We start from the raw sequence: 21,325 nt of genomic DNA, 5'->3' as shown, positions 1-21,325 counted from the left end.
CTTGAAAGTTGTGCTTTTCAACTTCTGACTTAATTCCTTGAAGGCTGCTTGCAGGACCTCCTTTCTCATATTTCCTACACCACTGGTCCCAACATGGACAGTAACACCTAGTTATTTACCCACCCCTCTTCAGAATATTCTGCACCTATTCCATGACATCCTTGACCCTGGCACCTAGGTGGCAACATACCATTCTGGAGTCACATCTATGGCCACAGAACATCTGTCAATTCCCCTAACTCATGAATTCCCAATTACTATTATCTTCCAAACTTCTTCCTCCTGAAAAAGCAACTGGACTACCCACACTGCCATGGCCTAGGCTCCACAGAAAAAAATTCACTATAATTCCCGCTGTTTTCCAAGAAAAATATGACCTTTCTGCTCTTATTAATCTTTTAATCTTGCAGCCACTTCTCCCGATTTCCACACAGGTTTGTTCCTGGTCTCTTTGCTTCTCGCCAGCTCATCTCAGTGATGTTGATTGCTTGATCTGGCATGCTCACCTCACCAGTTCTTCTGCAATAATTTCCTGACAAATTATGTTCAGCAGTTCCTGGTTTACTCTCTCCCTTCTTTCTTGAATAGCAGTGTTACATTTGCTAACTTCCAATTCATTGGCATAATTCTAGATCTAGGAACTTTGGAAAACCATGATCAGTGCATGGGTTATCTTTTCAACATGAGTTTTTTCATGAGCAAAGCAGAGCCTGAATCCAGAAATGCAAATTAGGTTAATGATATTAATGCAGGAAGAAAAGCCCATGTGCTTCTGGCGAGGCAGAAGCCATTTTGGTACGGCTCAGAATAGAAGGACATCTCACACAGAAAAATTTGGAAATTTTTTACAATGTCCAGAAATAACAGTGGATATCGTTACATTAATCATCACTGACATCAAATTCTAGCCTACTAGTCTGAATTCTGTTCTAATGACAGCAAAACTCTCAGCTGTGTTCACCATCATGCTTTCCCTCTCTCCCTCAATGTCGCACGCTTGTTGTTCAAGGCTTGCTGATTATGGTTCAATTATTCCATGATATTACTACAAGGCAAATAGGAGAGACAGGCCTCAGCCAGAATGATATTAAATATATGCAACTGGCATTTTGAAGCTTTATGCTCTAAATCAGCCGAGTTCACCATCCCTACTCATTGACTTACTTCATTAAATCTGACAGTAACTTTAGGAGTAGACATGGTGGAATTCTATAGCTGTAGGACATTTAAGAATGGAACCATGTGACAACTTTCACGGTACAGTCCACACTGAATACACATAAATCTCACCTGAACAATGGAATTTCAATAAATTATCTCCAGTTTAACGTGAGGCACAGAATTCCAATGGACTAAATTACTTACTTAATTGTCTTAAAATTCAGACCATACCAACTATGCTCAATGTACTACTAAACCATGCCAATAACATTGCATTTTTTTTAAAGTGAATCAATCTTCAGCGTGTAGAACTCTCTGATCTCCCATGACACTGCTCACCATAGATAATATCTAGGTTCCCTAGTGTTGGTGAGGGCGTGCATCAGAAAACAGAGATAGAAGGGAAGACAATCTGTAATAGAGAGAAATAAAAAGTGCAGCACAATTATAGCAGCACTAGTAAATGGGCAAGATAGTTAGCACTTGAGTGAGGCTGAGGAAAACAGTAGCTTCAGACACAAAATAACATTGAACACACAGAGATATAATGCTGAGTTTGGGGATAGCTGTTCAATGCAGAATAGGATGGAATGGTAAACTATACTGGTAAACTTTTGATATCCTTTGCATATAAATGAATGTGTTTATTGCATTATAAATATTATTTGCCAGGGAATATAAAGGCATAATGCTAAAGCAATTTGGCCATTGGGAGTTTTTTTATCCTGTCCAGGGACTACAAAAAATAACTTTGCTCATATTTCATGTGTGATTCACAAACACATGAGATTTTTAAACTGCATATACAGAAACTTAACTGCTTGCCTGTTATCTTCTGAATGTCACAACTGCAAAAGGAATAGTTGGCTCGGTCATGATCTGTATAATTACTAAAGAAAACAATGCTTGGCTAGTTTTTAAATCCACTTATCTGGATTCAGCAGTGCCAATGGTATATTGTTTTCAATTATTGTGTCAGTCATTTCTTAAAGTAATCCCAGTGCAAGAACCCAAGTTGTTGATCAATAAGTTACAGCAGCATGAAAATCTGAATAATCAGATTAAAAACTCAGCCTTAAAACGTCACCTCAAAAATATCACCTAAAATCTTCAAATTCTCCATATATGAATATATAGGTCAGTGTGGAAGATTAGGAGGCTTGATTAACTGTGGACAAAGAAAAATAATGCTTAGAAGTGGAATAATGCTGTACTCCTCAGAGAAAGAAAACAAACAAGTGAAAGATAATTTAAAGAGATAGTAGGAACTGTCAATGCTATTTAAATCTGGTTTCATGTCATTAAAATTCAGCATTATCATGTTTGTTGAAATGAGTTTCATGTGCTCAATTTAGATCCACACTCCTAAGTTTGTTTAGATTGGCTGGTGTTTGAGAGGTGCTGTAATAAGTCAGCCTTTGGGATATCATCATCCTGTTCAATTGTTCAGCAAAGTATGGAGAACAATTCGCAAGGGCTACCCTACATTGTCATTTATCGAGATGTAATAACAAGGAAAACTAATAAAGAACACTTAAAGAACTTGTATATAGTCCCAAGGCATTTTTCCAAGCCTGGAGCATGCCCAACGAAGGAAAGATGTGTGTTCCAAGCCCCTCAAGCAGCCGATTTAGGCTACATTTGTTAGAAGGTAAAGTTTGAGCAATCAAAAGGTACCTTGGCTCTGGTGTCCATCCGGGAGCTTAGGTCATTCCCACAAACGTGGGGGACCTGCTGCTGGTTATTTTTGCCCTTGTTGGTACTCTGGGCACTGCCTCACCAACATCACTGAGCCTACCCACCAGACATAATTTTTCACCAACATCTTTGTTTTAGAAACCTCTGGATGACCCTGGTGAAGATCAGCCAGGGTTTGCTGGTGACCTTTGCTCAGGACAATCACTTCGGCTCCCCATAACAATATGCCATCCTTCACTGTGAGTTGGTGTCCGAAGTCCAAAAAGGTTTCAATTTTAGTTATGATGGCTCTTTGGTTTCCCCCATCACCACCAGTTGTTTCAGCTTTGAAAGGACTAGATCTTTGCGTCCAAAGTCTGATGTTATTAGCTGCAAATGGAAGATTTAACACCCCCAAAAGAACAGTCTGTCATGCTATCACCAGTGGTGTGTCTGGTAATGGGAGGCAGCTCAATGGACTTGCATTTGCTACTTGACCTCCCGGACAATGTTCTACCTTCTAATCATAAGCACTTAGTATTAGAACCCACTACTGAGTGTGGCCTGAAGCTATGGGTGGCACTGCCTTGTCATAGAGATGTACAGCAGGAAACAGACCCTTTGGTCCAACTCATCCATGCCAACCAAATATCCTATATAAATCTAGCCATATTTGCCAGCATTTCGCCCATATCCCTCTAAGCCCTTCCTATTCATATATCCATCCAGATGCTTTTTAAATGTATAATTGTGGCAGGTCAATTCGCACGCACACCACCCTCTGCATGAAAAAGTTGTCCCTTAGGTCCTTTTTATTTTTTCTTCCACTCACTTTAAACCTATTCCCTCCAGTTTTGGACTCCCCCCACCTTGGGGTAAAGACCTTACCGATTCACCCTATATAAGCCAGTCAAGATTTTATAAACCTCTTTAAGGTCACCCCTCAGCCTCTGCACCAGGGAAAATAGCTCCAGGCTATTCAGGCTCTCCCTGTAGCTCAAATCCTCTGACCCTGGCAACATCCTCAAATCTTTTGTGAACTCTTTCTCATTTCACAACATCCTTCCTATAGCAGGGAGACCAGAATTGCAGTTAATGCTCCAGAAGCAATCGAACCAATGTCCAGCACAGCCACAACATCATGACCTCCCAACTCCTATAATCAATGCACTGTCTAATAATGGCAAGACCAAACACCACCTTCACTATCCTATCTATCTGCAACTCCACACACAAGGAACTACGAACCTGCACTCCAAGGTCTCTTTGTTCAGCAACACTCCCTGGGACTTGACCATTAAGTGTATTAGTCCTGCCCTGATTTGCCTTTCCAAAATGTAGCACCTCACATTTATCTAAAGTAAACTCTATCTGCCTCTCCTTGGTCCGTTGGCCCAGCTGATCAAGATGTCATTTAACTCTGTGGTAACCAAACTTGCTGTCTGCTACGCCTCTGATTTTAGTGTCATCTGCAGACTTATTAACCATTTGTATCTTCACATGCAAATCATTTACATAAATAAGAAAAAAGTGGGCCCAGCACCGATCCTTTTGGCACACCATTGGTCACAAGGTTCCAATCTGAAAAGCAACAGTCCACCACCACTTTCTGCCTTCTACCTTTGAGCTAGTTCTGAAGCCAAATAGTCAGTTCACCCTGTATTTCGTGTGATCTAACCTTGCTAATATGTCTAACATCAGGAACCATATCAAATGTCTTGCTGATGTCAGCGTAGATCGCAGCCACTGTTCTGCCCTCATCAATCCTCCTAGCTACTTATTCAAAAAATTCAACCAAGTTGGTGGGACACGATTTCCCGTGCACAAAGCCCACTTTAAACAGACCAAGTAGGGGTTTGCAATCTGTGATGATCACAAGTTTTTGTCCATAAAGGTATCGGTAGAGTTTCCTGACTCTAAAAACGACCACTATGTATGAACTTTCCAGAATTTACCAACAAAAAACCTAATCTGCCGGATGAACATGGGAGCCAGGGCATCTTTGATTGCTCAACCTTTATCTTCCTACAGGTGTAGCCCAAGTAGGCTGCTTGTGGGGCTTGGAACACACATTTTTCGCTCCTTGGGCATGTGCATTGCTTGGAAAATGTCTTAGCCCTGTATTCAGCATGAGTAGTATAAGTGAAAAGATTCTGATAGTTTTGATGTGTTGCTAAAAGACAAAAATATATTTTTTTTTGTTTTGAAAGCTATTCAAGGAGCCACAGCTCAATGCTACCATGACTGAAAGAGAGGCAAAGAAAATGATGTGATCCAAACTTGAGATTTTCAAATTTATAGCTAGGAAAAAAAGAAGGGACTAAAAATGATTGAGGTACGTGGAAAAAGTTAGTTGGAATATAAGGCAGTATGGTGAGTCTTGATTTCAATATAACAATGATAGAAAAGAAAGACAAAATAAAATGTTACAATGGCTAATATAAATATAATGGACACAAATGTTGGTTATAATTTAAGTTTAATTGATAATCTATTTTCTCAAAAGCTGTGTCATTTTACTGAAGTGGCACATCATCCCAGATTGTAAAGTATGTCTATTTCCTACTTTACCTCATTCACTTGCTTCTTGTCAAGGTGAAATACTTGGCCAGAGCTTGTGGAAGCAATTTCTTCATATACTTTATAACCAACATGGCTTCGATCACCGCAGTCCCCAGTTAGCACAAATACAACCTGTAGAAAACGGCAAATAATTACGAGCAATTTTTTTTAATATTAATTCCAGATCTTTCCACCATTAGAACGGGATATATCCAATGCTTCAACTAGTATGAAAATTAAATGGACTGTTTGAATAAATCAGTTTTATGGCTCTTTACAATGAGTATTCGTCTCTTCCATTTTTATCTACCTGATGTTAGGTACTAAAATGTAATAACACTGCAAATTTCTCACAATACTTTTGATACTTAAAAATGAAACTGTAATGCAACGGAATCCAAGTCTGAAGGATAATAATTACTTAGGTCTTCTCATTTTTCTTTATTTTCTTCCTTTATGCCTCCTTTACCGAAGGCAGTGACTCATTTTGGAAGTTATAGCTTGGTAGCACTAATTCTGTAGGGCCATGAACATTTCAACAGTCCTTTATGTGCAAGGGTGGACAACGAGTTCTAACAAGCAATATTCTCTCGGGCACCTCGATAGAAAAATTAAAACTCAGAATCTGACAAGAACATTTTCCACCATCATTCCTAGATTAAAACCTATAACAGAGAACCTTGTTTAATCTTTCCTTTGGACAAAACACAAAGGCAAACGTAGCACATAATCACTGTCCACAACGTATTAGGGTAACTGGAAGGGGGGAAAATTATATAAAAGAAAACTATACATGCATTTTCAATTATGTTCCTATGTCTAATACTTGAGTTGCATTTTAACTGAAGGCGAATGTTACTATTAGTTGCCACTAGATCATACCACTGTATATCATTGTATAAATAAGAGATAATGCTTCACATGCCAAAACTTGAGGACCAAACTGACACTTTGTTTTTCCCTTCATAAATTTAAACAGAAACAGTGAAGCTATTCAGAATTGAGTAATGTGTGGGCCATTAGGCAACTCTGCATTTTCCGGATTAGCTTGCCAATGCACAAGAGACACTAAGAAAATATACAGGGTTATTATTTATTCCATGGCGGGATGACCAACCAAATTATCTGGCTGACAGCTTCCGAAACATGTTTTGTTTTTAAATTGCTAGGGAAATTACATTTGTTCAACGAGTTCCAGATAATTATATAAACTAGCTCAGCGGAATTCTCCCATGCAGATCACTTCCAAAACAGTCCCACCACAACATTACAATCCCTTCAATTCAAGTTTTGATATACATGTATCTTTTCCATCCTCCTGGATCTGAACTTCAAATGAGAGGTGGCAACAAAAGATATTCTCTCAAGGACCCCTACTACCAGCACAATAGCTAATTTTGTTTTTAATGTATAGGAAGCAACAGCTCAATAACTTTTACATATGATAATGCACCAAAATCTTAATTTAGGTACTAGTATAACTTTAGCAGACAGAGTTTGCAACACAATTTTGTATTTCAATACTGTCTGAATGTTTTAACTGATGTGCCTCAGTAATAGAAATTTCTAGCCTTTGTATTAACTTCTACTGCTTCCTCGCCAAACTAGGAGGTTTTTTGGATAAACAAATTTAGTTCTGTACTGGCTCCTCCAGACAACTGTTGAGGGGGGAAGATCAAAGAATGCCGAATAATCGTGTTTCTTAGCTATGAAGCCAAAAATCAATGCAATGAAAAAAAACTTAAAATAATTGGAAAGCGGACTAAAACAAAAATAACTGAATGACAGAAACTAAGGTTCAAATCCTGACGACTATTTGATGGAATAAAAGTTTCCAACCTGTGAAAGTCCTAACTGTAATTAGTTTCAACCATTTGAATTAGATTTTAGATGTAGAGTTTCCACATAGTTCAAAATGTTCACACATTATGACCTCCTAACCCCCTGTAATCAATGTAGTGACCAAAGGCAAGCATAAAAAACGCATTCTTCACAGTTCACACTGGCACAAAATGGACACATTATCCCTAAAAGGTTTTCTACAAGAACTGAGGACATTCACATTTGTACAATGAGGCTCTTCATCAAATTAAGGCCTGTTATGCATACATTTTCACTCGTATTAGTGAAGAAACAAATTTTACCATTTTAGACATGGATTGTACAATTCAAATTGTGAGAATACTGTGCGATGAAAGCATTCACTTCTTCTTGTTCACAAAGCACACTGCTGTATTCCTCCATCTGCACGAAGTTATAGAGCTGTACAGCATGGAAACAGACCGTTCCATCCAACTCATCCATGCTGACCAGATATCCTAAATTAATCTAGTCCCATCACCTGTGCTCCTCCAGTGAAGCAGCGTTCTGTTCTGCTTGTTATTCATATGCCTTGGTTTGCTGGGCTGGTTGATATTACTTCCTTTCTGCGCAGTCGGTACACAGGGTGTGATTCAATATGTTTTTTGATGGAGTGGAGTATTCACTGGAGGTTCACTAATGATGTTACCTAGCAGGGTGATGAAACGTTTGCATCCAAACCCACCAGCTCAGCAAGCATATCTACAACCTCATCCACAACCCGAGCTATAAATCTTCTGGAAAACTCTAAATTTGACCCATATCTCTCAACCTGTCTGATTCATGTATCCATCCAAATGCCTTTTAAGATGCTGTAATTGTACCAACTTCCACCACTTCCTCTGGCAGCTCATTCCATTCTTCTGCACGAAAAGGTTGTCCCTTAGGTCCTTTTTAAATCTTTCACCTCTCACCTTAAACCCCTGCCCAATAGTTTTGAACTGCCTGACCCTGGGTAAACGGTCTTGGCTATTCACCCTACCCATGCTCCCCCATGATATTTATAAACTCTATAAAGCCACCTCTCAGCTTCCAACGCTCCAGGGAAAATAATCCCATTCTACTTGGCCTCTCCCTGTTGCTCAAACCTGCTAAACATGGCAACATCCTTGTAACTCTTGCCTGAGCCCTTTCAATTTTCACAACATCCATCCTGAAACTTAAGGGCAGAGTGTAATCTATTCATGACTCACCTGAGACTGTTTCTGTTGGATAAGCTGCAGAACATCATGAGTGAGCCTGTAGTCCTTCGAACGTGCATCTGTGAAGACGTAGATGAAAGATCCAGGAAGGGAAATTTCCAATGCAATCTTGATTGCAGTGATGCTCATTTCTGGGCAGTCACCACCACCCTGTTTTGAAACAGCAAGCAAGAATTTACATCAACAAAACTGACTCCAGCCATCTACAAGGATCAGTCAAGCTGACTTAATTATCATCGGAAAAGAAAAATATTGCTGCTATCGGAAACCTGGAAACACAATGGTCATAAACAGAAAACGTTAGGAATGCTCAGAAGGTCTGGCTCCATTCGTAAAAGAGATGTTTTCAGGTCAATAACCTTTTACTAGTTTTGATGAAAGATTCTGAGGTCGATGACACCAAAATTGGTGATCTAGTAAACACTGAGGAAGATTATCCAAGATTATCAAGAAATCGTGATCAATTGGGCCAAAGAGTGGCAAATGGAGTTTACTTCAGATAAAAGCGAGGTGTTCCATTTTGGTAAGACAAATAAGGGCAGAATTTATAGAATTAATGGTAGGACCTGGGAAAGTATTGTAAAACAGACACTTGGGGGTCAGGCACACAGATCTTTGAAAGTCGCATCACAGGTAGACAGAGTGGTAAAAAAGGCATTTGACAGGCTCATCTTCATTGCTCAGTCCCAAGTATAGGAGCTGGGATGTCATGTTGCAGTTTTACAGGTTGCTGGTGAGGCTACTTTTGGAGTACTATGTACAGCTCTGGTGTCCCAGAGATACGAAGGATATTATTAAATTGGACAAGGTTTTGAAAAGATTTACCAGGATATTGCCTGGACTGGAGGGTTTTAGTTTTAAGGAGAGACTGGATAAGCTGGGACTTTTCCTACAGGAGCATAGGCAGCTGAGGGTGACCTTTTGGGGGTTTATAAGGTCATGTGATAAGACAAATAGCAATGGTCTTTTCCCTAGGGAGGAGAATTCAAAACCAGTGTGCATCATTTTAAAGATGAGAGAAGAAAGATTAAAAAAGGGACCGGAGAGGAAATGTTTTCACACAGAGGGTGGTTCATATTGGGAATGAACTGCCAGAGAAAGTGGCAGATGCAGGTACAGTTTCTATATTTAAAAAGACATTTGGAAAGATGCAGGAATAGAAAGGCTTTAGAGGGGTATGGGCCAAACACAGGCAAATGACACTTGTTTAATTTGGGAGACTTGGTCAGCAAAGATGAATTGGACTGAAGGATCTGTTTCCAAGCTTTATGACTCTGACTCCCCACGCTACTATTTCCAGGAAATATTTTTCTCAACATCCAATGCCAAATCTCTTCTTACTCAATTCTCACTCCAGCTCATCTGACAACTTTCCTAAAGAATAAATCTAAGTGGGAGCCATGGCAATATGCCAGCTGCCACCTTAACTGAATAGAATGCATCAGAACTGAGCTTGAGCCAGTTCCCTCCCAAAGTTTATAACACACTTCTGAAAAGGATTACTGCAAGTGACAAGATGAAGGAATCCCGACTGACTTTTCTACCATAATTTAAATGGCACCAAAACAGCCAGCCAATCTCAGTTCAGCCAAATCCTCACAAACCAGAGACTGAACATGGAAGCAATAAGGAGATAGCAAGAACTGCAGGTGCTGGAGTCAGAGTCCATACACAGTGGAGCTGGAGGAATACAGCAGGTCAGGCAACAGAGGAACAGGAACGTCAATGTTTTAGACATAACGTAAATCTAAAAATGTCGATTTTCCTGCTCTGGTGGTGGAAAAATAAGGCTCATTTTCACAGTCTAGCTGTTAACTTTGCTATTCAGAATATAATATGGTTCTTGATGAAACAGCCTAGTAGTGTTATATTTGCATGAGATAAGCTAATATCATAACTAAATTAAAACATATACTTGTAAGGTTTTTGACTCCTCCAGTTCCTTCAAGTTTGTAACTTGGACTGGCAGAGAGAATTTTGTTAAGATTGTGTCAAAGAAATTATGCCTTACAAAACGTGTGACATTCATTTCATGGCATTGAATTTCATTGGATTCTTTAGGCTGTTCCCAAGCACCCTGTTCTATACTTATTTGCATCATCATAACTTACAAGCAATTAAAGAATCAAAGAATTCTATGCTCTGTTAACTTGAATTGTTCAAAACAAAGACTAATATAATAATTTTTAATTCCACTAATAACAGAACTACAATATCTCTGCCCGGCATCTGAGTGGCTATACTTTTCACTTGGATGCAGATCCAAATTATTCCTAACTTGTTAAAAAAAACTATGAGAATTATATTAATTCTTTTGGCTTCTCCTAACTGTTCTTCTAACATCTTCTTTCTCCACAACTCAGATGTCTGTACTTGCAAATTCTGCACTCTGAAGCAGCAAATGTTAATTGCTTTATCATTAATGGCTGTGCCTTCAACCTTCAGCTCGAATTTCCTCCCCATGCCTTTGTTCCTCACTACCTCGCTTTCCTCTTGTTATATTTCACTTTATGGCAATTAATGAGTCTTAAAATTATCAAATTGTTGTGGATTAAACTCTTAATTTGCATGTGTTATTGGGATGATTTATGGATTTTAGGAGATATTGTCAAGAAAATTGCTGAAGTTCACATCTTAAGTACCGAATAGTATAGTTTTAAAGAAAGAACAAATGGAACAAAGCGAAGTTATAGCTAGAACGCATTTGGACTTCAAGTCTAGCTTAGCAGTAAACAGAAGTAAAAGCTACAGTTATGATTGGCCAGGAAGGTGGCCTGTTTAGTTTGAAGGGAAATCAAGACTGCAAAACTGATGGATTAGAATAATGATCAGAGGGCTACATATTCCAAGGATCTCCAATAAAGAGATACAAATTACAGCTATATTGTTGTGAGGTGACCATGACTGCTCTTCCCATTAGTAAAGAGTTGGAAATATTGTACTAGAAGCCCTTAGTTGCGTTCACCCAGATACACGTGGGGTAAATGTTGCAAAGCTACCTGCAAAAAGGGTTTAAAAATAGAAGTGGATCACTGAGATCTTTGCATTTGCCACAGGACATACTTCTAGTCGACAGTTATTTGATATGTGATGGGGAGTTTCCATAAGAAACCAGTATCAGGCTTAGTGGTAAATAATTATCACCGGTTAAAAACAGAAGTTGCTGGAAACTCAGCAGTTCTGCCAGCATCTGTGAAGAAACAAAATCATAGTTAACATTTCCGGTCTGGTGATCCTTCCTCAGTTCTACTTGTCCTCTTTTTGCCCACTTGGCAAGCTGCTCAGAACTAAATCTAAAATATACATAAAGTATATTTCTATAAATTGGAAAAAGTAGTCTTGAGTTACTAAGATAGTTAGGGTAGAATTATTGGTCTCAGACTGCATATGCTCCTGCCACTCTCGTTTTAAAGAAGAACTGGTTTAAGGTAGCTTACCACTCATTTAGTGTAGAATTCAATGAAATAAACTGAATAAAAGCTGTGGTCAGTGACCTTAATGGACAACTGTAGGGATGCAGATTTTCAAATGCTCTCTCAAGACTAAAGTACCCTGGCAGATTTCCAAAGTTTGACAAGGGATCCAATGGAATGAGTACAAATTTGTGGTCCCAAACCGTTTTTACTGTCATGCATGTCCTGATTCTATTGATATCATTAACACTTATGAACATTGTTTTGTTTAATATTTTGAACTTGAAATCTGTACTTTGAAATCAGAGACATTTCAGACAGAATTTGCCTCCTTATTAAGAAAATAATTTTCATATAGGTTTATCTTAAAATAATGTTAAATATATACTTCATTACTGACTACATCCTTGAGATGGTTTATACATGGTGAAATTTATCTTTAGTTAATATTAACATTATTCAAGATATCAAAATCATAGATAAATGCAAAGAGATACGCAATTACAAATATTTCCAAATATTCTGCTTCCACGACTCTACTGAAGGGCAGTAATTACTTTTTGGGTGAAGGAGTGCTTTTACTGTTTACTTCAAAAAGAAAACACACAAGTTTTTCTTTAATTTTAATATATTAATACACAATGGTTTATATATAAAATTATGAAGAATATCTAATTATTTTCTGCAACACGCAAAGGAAGTAGACTATTAATGTTTTGGAGCCATATAAGATTGTACATATTTTTAGTAATAACTTAGGAGTGATGCACAACATGGCTTGCAGGCTCAACAGAAGGGCACATCTGGAATCAAGATAGCTATGTCAAAATGAACGGAATGCCGGCTGCAAATTGTCCACTTCCCCATCAGCAACAGTATTTGGCAAGAACAAAATTTTTTTAAAAAGCTGTCAAGCTCTAGCTGAAAATAATTTCAACGTCTACTAGTCCTTTAAAGAGGACTGTTTCCTGGCAGTTCTGAAATAATTAACAATGCAAGAGTTAGAGGATTGCTGGATAGCCCTAATTAATCAGATGCCTACACAAAAAAATGCAGCCTATAAGTTCTTTCTGTGAAAGTCAAAGAAGAGACAGCAGAGTGAAAGAAAATTTTGAAGAGAGCTTCAATTACATGGAAAAGAATTAATTCACTGGTGTCTCCCCTCATCCTTGGCAGAGAAAAGCATCATATTGAGGGGACGTGGTGGCGAGGAGCGAGAGAGAGCGCACGAGAGAACAGACCAGTATATGATCACCTGTCAATCCTACTATCACTGATTAATTTGTTCCTGATGTTTGAGCACAAGATTATCTATTGAAGCTCTTTATTTGAAAATATGGAAACTCATTTCCTTTGCCACTTGAACTGCTTACTGCCATCAATCTTCCTCTTGTCAAGAAACCAGGCTGAGGTCTCCTTTGCTTTTTTCCAGTACCAGGACTATTCCAAAAATGAGATTTCCACAGAAGGCAGCAACCCAAACTACACCCTTGCCTTAGTAGGGAACTAACCCATGAAACAAAATCACATTTTAGAAGGCTTGAAGTCAATCTTTGTGATTTTCAGTTCTCACAATCAGTGTAGGGGACCAGGGTTTCATTCCCTAGAAAATTAGCAAATGCTGGCCCAACAGTTTAAGAATAAACTGATAAATTAAATAACATGCAGATTAATGAAGTTCAGATTTGCATATTACATGATTAACCAATGGGTTGAATCTGCCAGCGACTGGATATTTAGAAAAACATAGTGAGGTTGGAGCAAGTAGGATGATCAATGCTGAGGAAAAGAAACATCCGATTTTCTACTCAAGATTTGAACAGTGAAAAGAGAATCTCGCTAGCAAGTGGTGAGAGGCCAACTTCCTCGACTCATCTGTATGCCGTTTCCCAATCTCCCACACAGTGGAGAGAAACTGGACAGTGCCAATTCCTTACCAAAACGTCAGAGTGAGTACCAGCTTGCTGCTTGCTCCTCTGGTCCTCAAACTTGACCAACAGTATCGCAGGGCAGCAAATGCCTACAAATCCTATCCATGGAGGTTGGCATCAGACTTGCTACAGACTCAACACATTATGGAACATCTCCAACTCACTCAGAATATAGAGTTATCCACTTTAATGCTTCATATTGAAGCACACCAACACCATTCATTGTAATGCTGCTACCAGGCTGTTTTGTACACAGGAACCTATTTCACGCATCAGACCAGCGTGCACCTCAGGGCGCTTCATTCACTTAGTTTCTCAACACACACTGTGGAAAGAGGGTCAGTGATGCTTACCACTGCCCCAGCATCTATGGTGCTAAGCTACAGGGCCGTGCTCAGGGGGGTAATATTGGGAGGTGATGACATAACTTAAAGTGTTGAATGGGAACATATGCAAATTCAAAACTGAATGGAAGGAAGAAAAGGAACATGAGTTTACTTTTTGGTGGTGGGGGGCACTATTGCGGGTCACCTAGACTGAGAAGCTGAGCCTGTGACTTTGCAAACAGTGTGATCTGTGTTACTTTCCATCTTAACTCAAATCTCAAAATTTGCCATGGAAATCAAAAATGGCTGCCACCACATCCAGAGTTGGTGCAGTAAGCTTTTCCTTCCTATCTAAGCATGAAGGCTCTCCTAGTGAGTAAAGTGAGGCCCTCCAAGGGACAACTAGCACAGGGACTACAGCAGCTCAAGGTGGCAGCTCGTCATCACCTTCTCAAGGAGAACCACGAACAGGCAATAAATGCTTATCCAACCAGTGATGCCTACATCCCACAAAAGAATTCTTAAAAATTGCATTAAAATCAGACCCTAATACAGTTAAAGACATGTCTAAACACAGTGACCTGTATACGAAATGCATACTGTCCAAACATGAGGGGGTCAAAATCCAAGTCATAAGCAATCTTATCATGTTAATGATCATTAGAAGCTGATTGATCATGTCATCTCTGAAGGAGACAATCACAGTCAACCTAAAAATAAGTCACTGCAGGCTGCCATTCACAAAGGAAATTCAAAATCTCATAGGCTGCGCAAGGGCATGGAGCTCGTTTCCTTTCACCATCACTAAGTATTTGCCAACATGTTCTTCGATGTAATGGTACCTTTCTTGGGTGAGGTGGAGAAGTGGACAAGGTTTCAGTAACCCTACCACATTTGCAGTGCCCTTCTGTATGGCTTGTGCTGCATACATTGGAATAACATCCACAATAACAAAGGATCACGTACAGACTCTCCATGGCCTTCATTATCAGAGTGGTCCACATTCCACTGTATCAAGGAAAACAATAAACTGTCATTTACATGTGACATGAATGCAGACTGCTCACTTCTTTAAAGAACCTCTCCCCCACAGAGTTTCACTGGAATCATGGCCACTGGATCGAGGAACAGCAGGAGTTATCACTGTGGCTGCATTCTCGATGGAAACAGTCATGGGTTGGGAAGGTGCTAAGGATCTTTGGTGAATATCTGCACTGCATCGAGTAGAAAGCACACATTGCTGTGAAGTGCCAGTAGTGGAGGGAGTGGATGTTTGTGAATGTGGTGCCAAGCAATCAGGCTGCTTTGTTATAGAGTCATAGGGCTGTACAGCATGGAAACAGACACTTTGGTCCAACTCGTCCATGCTATCAGACATCCTAAATTAATTTAGGCCTATTTTTCCTGATGATATCAAGCTTCTGGAGTATTGATGGAGCTGCATCCATCCAGGTATTGTGTAATATTCCATCACACTCCACACTTGTGCCTTGTAGATGTTGGAAAGGCTTTAGGGAGTCAGGTAAATGAGTTCCTTGCCACAGTATTCCCAGCGTCTGACCTGTTCTTGTAACCACTGTGTTTATACAGCCAAGTCACTTGAGTTTCTGGTCAATGGTAACCCTCATCACCTGACTCCCCAAAGCCTTTCACGTAGCTGAATGGATGCAGCTCCATCAATACTCAAGCAGCTTGACAGCAGGAAAAATAGGACTAAATTAATTTAGGATGTCTGATAGCATGGACGAGTTGGACCCTCAAAATGTTGACAAATGGAGTATTCAGTGATGATAACACGTTTGAATGTCAAGGGGTGCTGATTAAATTGTCTCTTATTGAAGATAGTCATTTCCTGGCATATGTGTGGCCACTTATCAGCCCAAGCCTGGACACTGTACAGATTTTATTGCATTTGAATATGGACTGCTCAGAACATTATGGAACCCGCAGAAACCCAAGCTGGGTGTCACTGAACAGGTTATTCCAAAGTATGTGCTGCTTAATAGCACTGCTGATGACACCTTCTGTCATTTCACTGATAGTGAAGAGTAGACTGATGGAGCAGTAATTTGCTGGTTTGGGTTTGTCCTGCTTTTAAGTACAAGACATAGCTGGTCAATTTTTCACATTGCAAGTTGATGCTAGTGTTGAAACTATACTGAAAGAATTTGGCTAGTGGGAGTGGCATGTCCTGCAACACAAGCCTTCGGTACGAGTACCAGAATGTTGTCAGGACCTGTTGTTTTTTTTCAGTATCTAATAACTCCAACCGTTTTTTTGAATCATGTGGAACAAATCGAATTGGCTAAAGACTGGTATCCGTGATGCTGGGGACCACTGGAGGAGGTAAAGATGCATCATCAGTCAGCACTTCTGGTTGGAGATTGCTGCAAAAGCTTCAGCCTTATCTTTTGCACTGACGTGCTGGGCACTTCCTTGATTAAGGATATGCCTTCTCCACCAGTGAGTTGTTTAATCGTCCACCACCTCTCACAAGTAAAGTGGCAGGACTGTGGAGCTTAGGTCTGATCCATTGGTTGTTAGATTGCTTTGGTCTATCACATATCACATGCTGTATGGCACACAAATAGTCCTGTTTGGTACCTTCACCAGGCTGGCATATTATTAGGGTCACTTGTTGCTGTTCCTGGCAGGCTGTCCTGAACTCTCCATTGAACGAGGATTGATCCCCCTGCTCAATGGTAATGGTTGAGTGGGGGATGTATCGGGTCATGAGGTTACAGATTATTCCACAGGATAGTTCTATTGCTGATGATGGTCCATACAGCCTCATAGGTACCCCAGCCTTGAGCTGTTTGATCTGCTTGAAATGTGTTGCATTGAGAAAGGCGATAGGGCCACACAACACAAAGAAGATTATTCTCTAAAGTGAAGGCGGGTCTTTGTCATCACCAGGATTGTGCAGTGGTACTCTAACCATACTATCATGGTCAGATGCACCAGAAGTAGACGGATTGGTAAGGATGAGATCAATTATGTTATCCCCTGTTGTTGATTCCCTCACCACCTGCTGCAGACCGGTCTAGCAGCTATGTCCTTTCAGCAGCAGCACTTCTAATCTTCATGGTGGACATTGAAATCCCCACCCAGAGTACATTTTGCAACATTGTCATTACATGATTGTCAAAGAACCTTCTGATGACTAATGTTTAACCTGAATCCATCTGGAGTCAATATTGAGGACTCCCAGAGCAACTTTGCCCTGCATCTATGCCACTGTACTGCCAACTCTGCTGGGTCTTTCCTACTAGTGGGACAGGATATATGCAGGGATGGTGATGGTGGTTGCCTGTAAGGTATGATTCCATGACTATAACTCAGTCAGGCTGATGCCTGACTGGTCTGCAAGTTTGTAGGGTTGACAGGGCCATTTCTGCCGTCACCTTTTCTGGTGCATAGGTCCATTTCATTTCTTTGTCGAGACTTCAGCGCGAGTTATATAACGGAATGATTTGTTAGGGGCATTTCAGAGTGAAGTTGAGTGTCAGCCACAATGCCTTGACTCCACAATCATATGTAGGCCAGGCGAGATTTCCTTACCTGAAGAACATTAATGAACTGGATGGGTTTTTCATGACATTCGACCATGGTTTCATGGTCATCAGAAGATACTGAACTGCAGTTTTTTTAAAATTGAATTCTAATCCCACTATCTGCCATGGTGCGACTCAAACACAGGTTCACTGAACATTAACTGGAGTTTCTGTATTCAATGTCTAGTCTAATACAAATAGGCCATCATGCACCCCACTCCACCCCTCCCCCAATGTGTATCATCCTTGATATCATTTCCTTCAGACGAGGAAAGGGACCACCATCGACTGCAGACATCATGGATCATATATATTTTAGGATTATTTGAGTTTGAATCAGTGGCATATGCTTGGTGTCTGAAGGTGTCTAATGATAGATTTTTCAGCAGTTCTGCAGCCATGTTGATTTATTTTAAAACACAGTGAAGAAGATTTCGATAGGTTTTTGTTAACATTGGGAGAAATAGTTGTGCAATAGGTGTAATTTAGAAGGTTAGGGAATGATTGTTTCTTTTGGGGGGGGGGCGGGTGGAGGGCTGGGGGAAGGTTTTGATGGTTCTTGACTGAAACAGAATGTGTAAAGCATTTGCTCCTTCAGAGATAGTTTAGAATTGTTGAAAACAAGTCACTTCATTGTCAATGGATTAGTTTAGAAGTTTCAAATTAGAAGTACTACTTGGTTAAAACACTGAGGGGTTACCCGAAGTGGAGGAACTTAAAGTTCAGTTGTACGAATAGGATATCAAAATCTCAAGACAAGGTCTTGAAGCCACAGATAAATTAACCTCAGGGGTGATGGAGAATGGAATCTCTGGCACATGTACTGTAAACAGAATGTTTTTCAGATGATTTTTGTGAAACTTTTAAGTGTGTTGTATAAATAGGCCTGCTTATTCTATATTTTTGCATAATAAACTTCTGTTTTATTGTTGAACTAAATCTACTACATGGCAGTATTATGTTTCAGTGAAACACCACCTCATTAGAAACAAAAGAAAACACGATCTATCAAGCCAGATTTCAATCCAAGATCTGGTTCATCCACTTACATCATCGGCTAGGACCAGTAACAGTACCACGCCTTTAGAAGTTTGCCCTCGGTATCCTGGAAGCTGAAAAAAGATGCTTCTATATCCTTGCAAACTTTTACACTCCTGATTCATTTCAAGAGTTGAACACCTTTACAGGTGGTTAAGTGGTGTACAAGAGATGTTTTTGTTTTGAAATTTGTGCAAGAGTATTTTGGCATCAATGTAAATATAGCTTTTCTGCATGTTTGAAATGCTTTAAGTTTGTAATATAAATAGACAGATCAGTTTATTCTATTTTATCTGCATTCCTTGGGCTTAATAAAACTTTTTAATGTTAAAACAGAGTTTGCAGAATTGCACGCTTCTGTCTGAGCGAGATTCCACCTAATTTTACCCAAAACAGAATAAATTACTATCTATCAGATTTCAGTCTGGGATCCAAGTTGTCCAATAATAACAACATCAGCTCTGATCATAACACTTATCTTCGACAGGAAGAGATGTGCCTTACCCCAACAGAGGAAAATGGATGGCTTACTGCAACAGCATTGAGCATGTTGAGTTTTATATTTATAACATGAAAATCAAGACAGGAAAAATGCTCCTAAGAAAATCTGAAGGCAAGAAGAAATGAAATTTTTTTCTCAGATGGTGATGGCTAACCCGAGGTGACAGAGCTTTAAATTGAGGGGCGATAGATATAGGACAGATGTCAGAGGTAGGTTCTTTACTCAAAGAGTAGTAAGGGTATGGAATGTCCTGCCTGCAAGAGTAGTAGACTCGCCAACTTTAAAAAGGGCATTTAAATGGTCACTGAATAAACATATGGATGATAACGGAATAGTGTAGGTTAGATGGGCTTCAGTTTGGTTTCACAGGTCGGCACAACATTGAGGGCCAAAGGGCCTGTACTGCGCTGAAGTGTTCTATGTAACTGTCATTCATTTTAAATATTCTAACTGATGAAGAGACTTTGGGACCAAAAATTGCTTTTTATTAGCATTTAGAGAATTAGTATCGTTAAATAAGCTAATACATTTCTTCCATGTCCCTTCATAAAACGACAGTGTAAGGTTGCACCATAAATTAATTAATGGCAGAAAAGGTTTCTTCTGCCAAGAAGATTAAAAGTAGTAATTAAAATGCTCATATTTTCTGCCAAAAATTGTATCTCTCACCACATAAACACAGCGCCTGTGCAATCAGTACAGTTATCACAATTACGATTTTAAACACATTTTCAAAGGATAATATGGAGAATTCTGAATTTATTTTAATAAGCTCAGAAATCAAATAGTTTTCTCTCATCACTGCCTAAAAATCCTGGTAAGAAAGAACAAAGAAAATAAAAATAATTTTCATGATTCTTTCAAATAATTAGGAATGTATTTCAATTTTCCTCCAAAAGCATGAAAAAAAATCAGAAACAATAGATTGTAACTGATACAATCTCCACGCAATAATTTAAAAGCAAGTAAGTATGGAAGAAAAGTTCCTTGTTTTCCAGTGACACGTAGGCCCCAAAACCAAAAATGTTTTTCTTTGTCCGACCACAAACAATTCTTTGAGGGAAAGCAAACAAATGTGATCATTTTTTCCAGATGCAAATATTTTTCCCAGGTTTTCTGCTCTTACCAACCTCCTTATTATACTAAATTCTATAGAAGACCACCCTGCAATATGTTGCTTGACAGGCCATTCTTCATCTGTGAGCCCAGACAGTCAGCATTAATATTTCACAAGGATCATAATGTCGACACCAGGCCAGTCCTCACCTGATGTCATTGCTTTTATTTCAGAAGCTACAAATCAGCGAACAGAAATGCTGGCATCTGTGAAATGTTCCAATTCATCCAGTTACAGCACATTAGGATAACTCTGACTCTGCAGTCAATTGCAACGTGAAAATTTTATTTCTGCAGAATAGCATTGCAGAAGTAGCCTCACTGAGGACACATCAATCAAACAGTACTTCCTTCATGTGACCCTGTTTTACAATCTGCTGATGCTGAGATTGTGACAATGTAAAAAAAAACAATGCTCAGTTGTTCAAACCTCAGCACAGACAATGATGCAGTCCAAATCAAATTTAAAGGCTGGTTAAGTCAAGAGTTTGTCATATTTTTGCAATTTTTACCTTACCTGTACATATAGTTCCCGGAGTTCATACTGAAATTTCTTTGGATCTGTTGTAATGGTGACTGGGCCAACCTCTGTAGGGGAAAAAAATACAACCCTTTAAAATTTAAATAAAATCAGAAACAGCAATAGTGATCAATGTGTACGAAGATTATTCATTCTATTCTTGCATGAAACCCCCAATTTATTTATACTTCAATGTAAAACACACAAGATTCTTAGGGGTTGAAATTGCAAGAACTGCAGATGCTGGAGTTAGAGATAATAAAGTGTGGAGCTGGAGGAACACAGCAGGCCAGGCAGCATCAGGAAACCTGATGCTTCAGGTCACCTGATGCTTCAGGTCAGGACCCTTCTTCAGATTTCCTGAACAAGCATCCCAACCCAAAAAGTCAAGATTCAAGATCAACAATACAGAAAGCTTATTTCCTCTTGTGGGACAGCCTATAACTAGACAGCATAATCTCAA

At 39.4% G+C, this 21,325-nt stretch overlaps 1 protein-coding gene across 5 annotated transcripts in view; it reads right to left on the bottom strand.

The window, feature by feature from the left end:
• Positions 1–21,325, bottom strand: part of hmcn1 (hemicentin 1) — a 545,704-nt gene that overhangs the window by 469,268 nt on the left and 55,111 nt on the right. For 4 of the 5 annotated variants that reach the window (XM_059647829.1, XM_059647834.1, XM_059647832.1 and 1 more), the window contains exons 2-4: positions 20,860–20,930; positions 8,454–8,612; positions 5,410–5,532 (exon numbers count right to left, since the gene is read on the bottom strand). In XM_059647829.1, coding sequence (XP_059503812.1) covers positions 5,410–5,532; positions 8,454–8,612; positions 20,860–20,930 — 353 coding nt within the window. The remainder of the gene's footprint in view (positions 1–5,409; positions 5,533–8,453; positions 8,613–20,859; positions 20,931–21,325) is intronic. The other variant, XM_059647830.1, reaches the window with a different exon arrangement.

This window comes from Stegostoma tigrinum, chromosome 8 (assembly GCF_030684315.1).
Source record: "Stegostoma tigrinum isolate sSteTig4 chromosome 8, sSteTig4.hap1, whole genome shotgun sequence".
NCBI lineage: Eukaryota > Metazoa > Chordata > Chondrichthyes > Orectolobiformes > Stegostomatidae > Stegostoma > Stegostoma tigrinum.
This window is presented reverse-complemented; position numbering and strand designations above follow the sequence as displayed.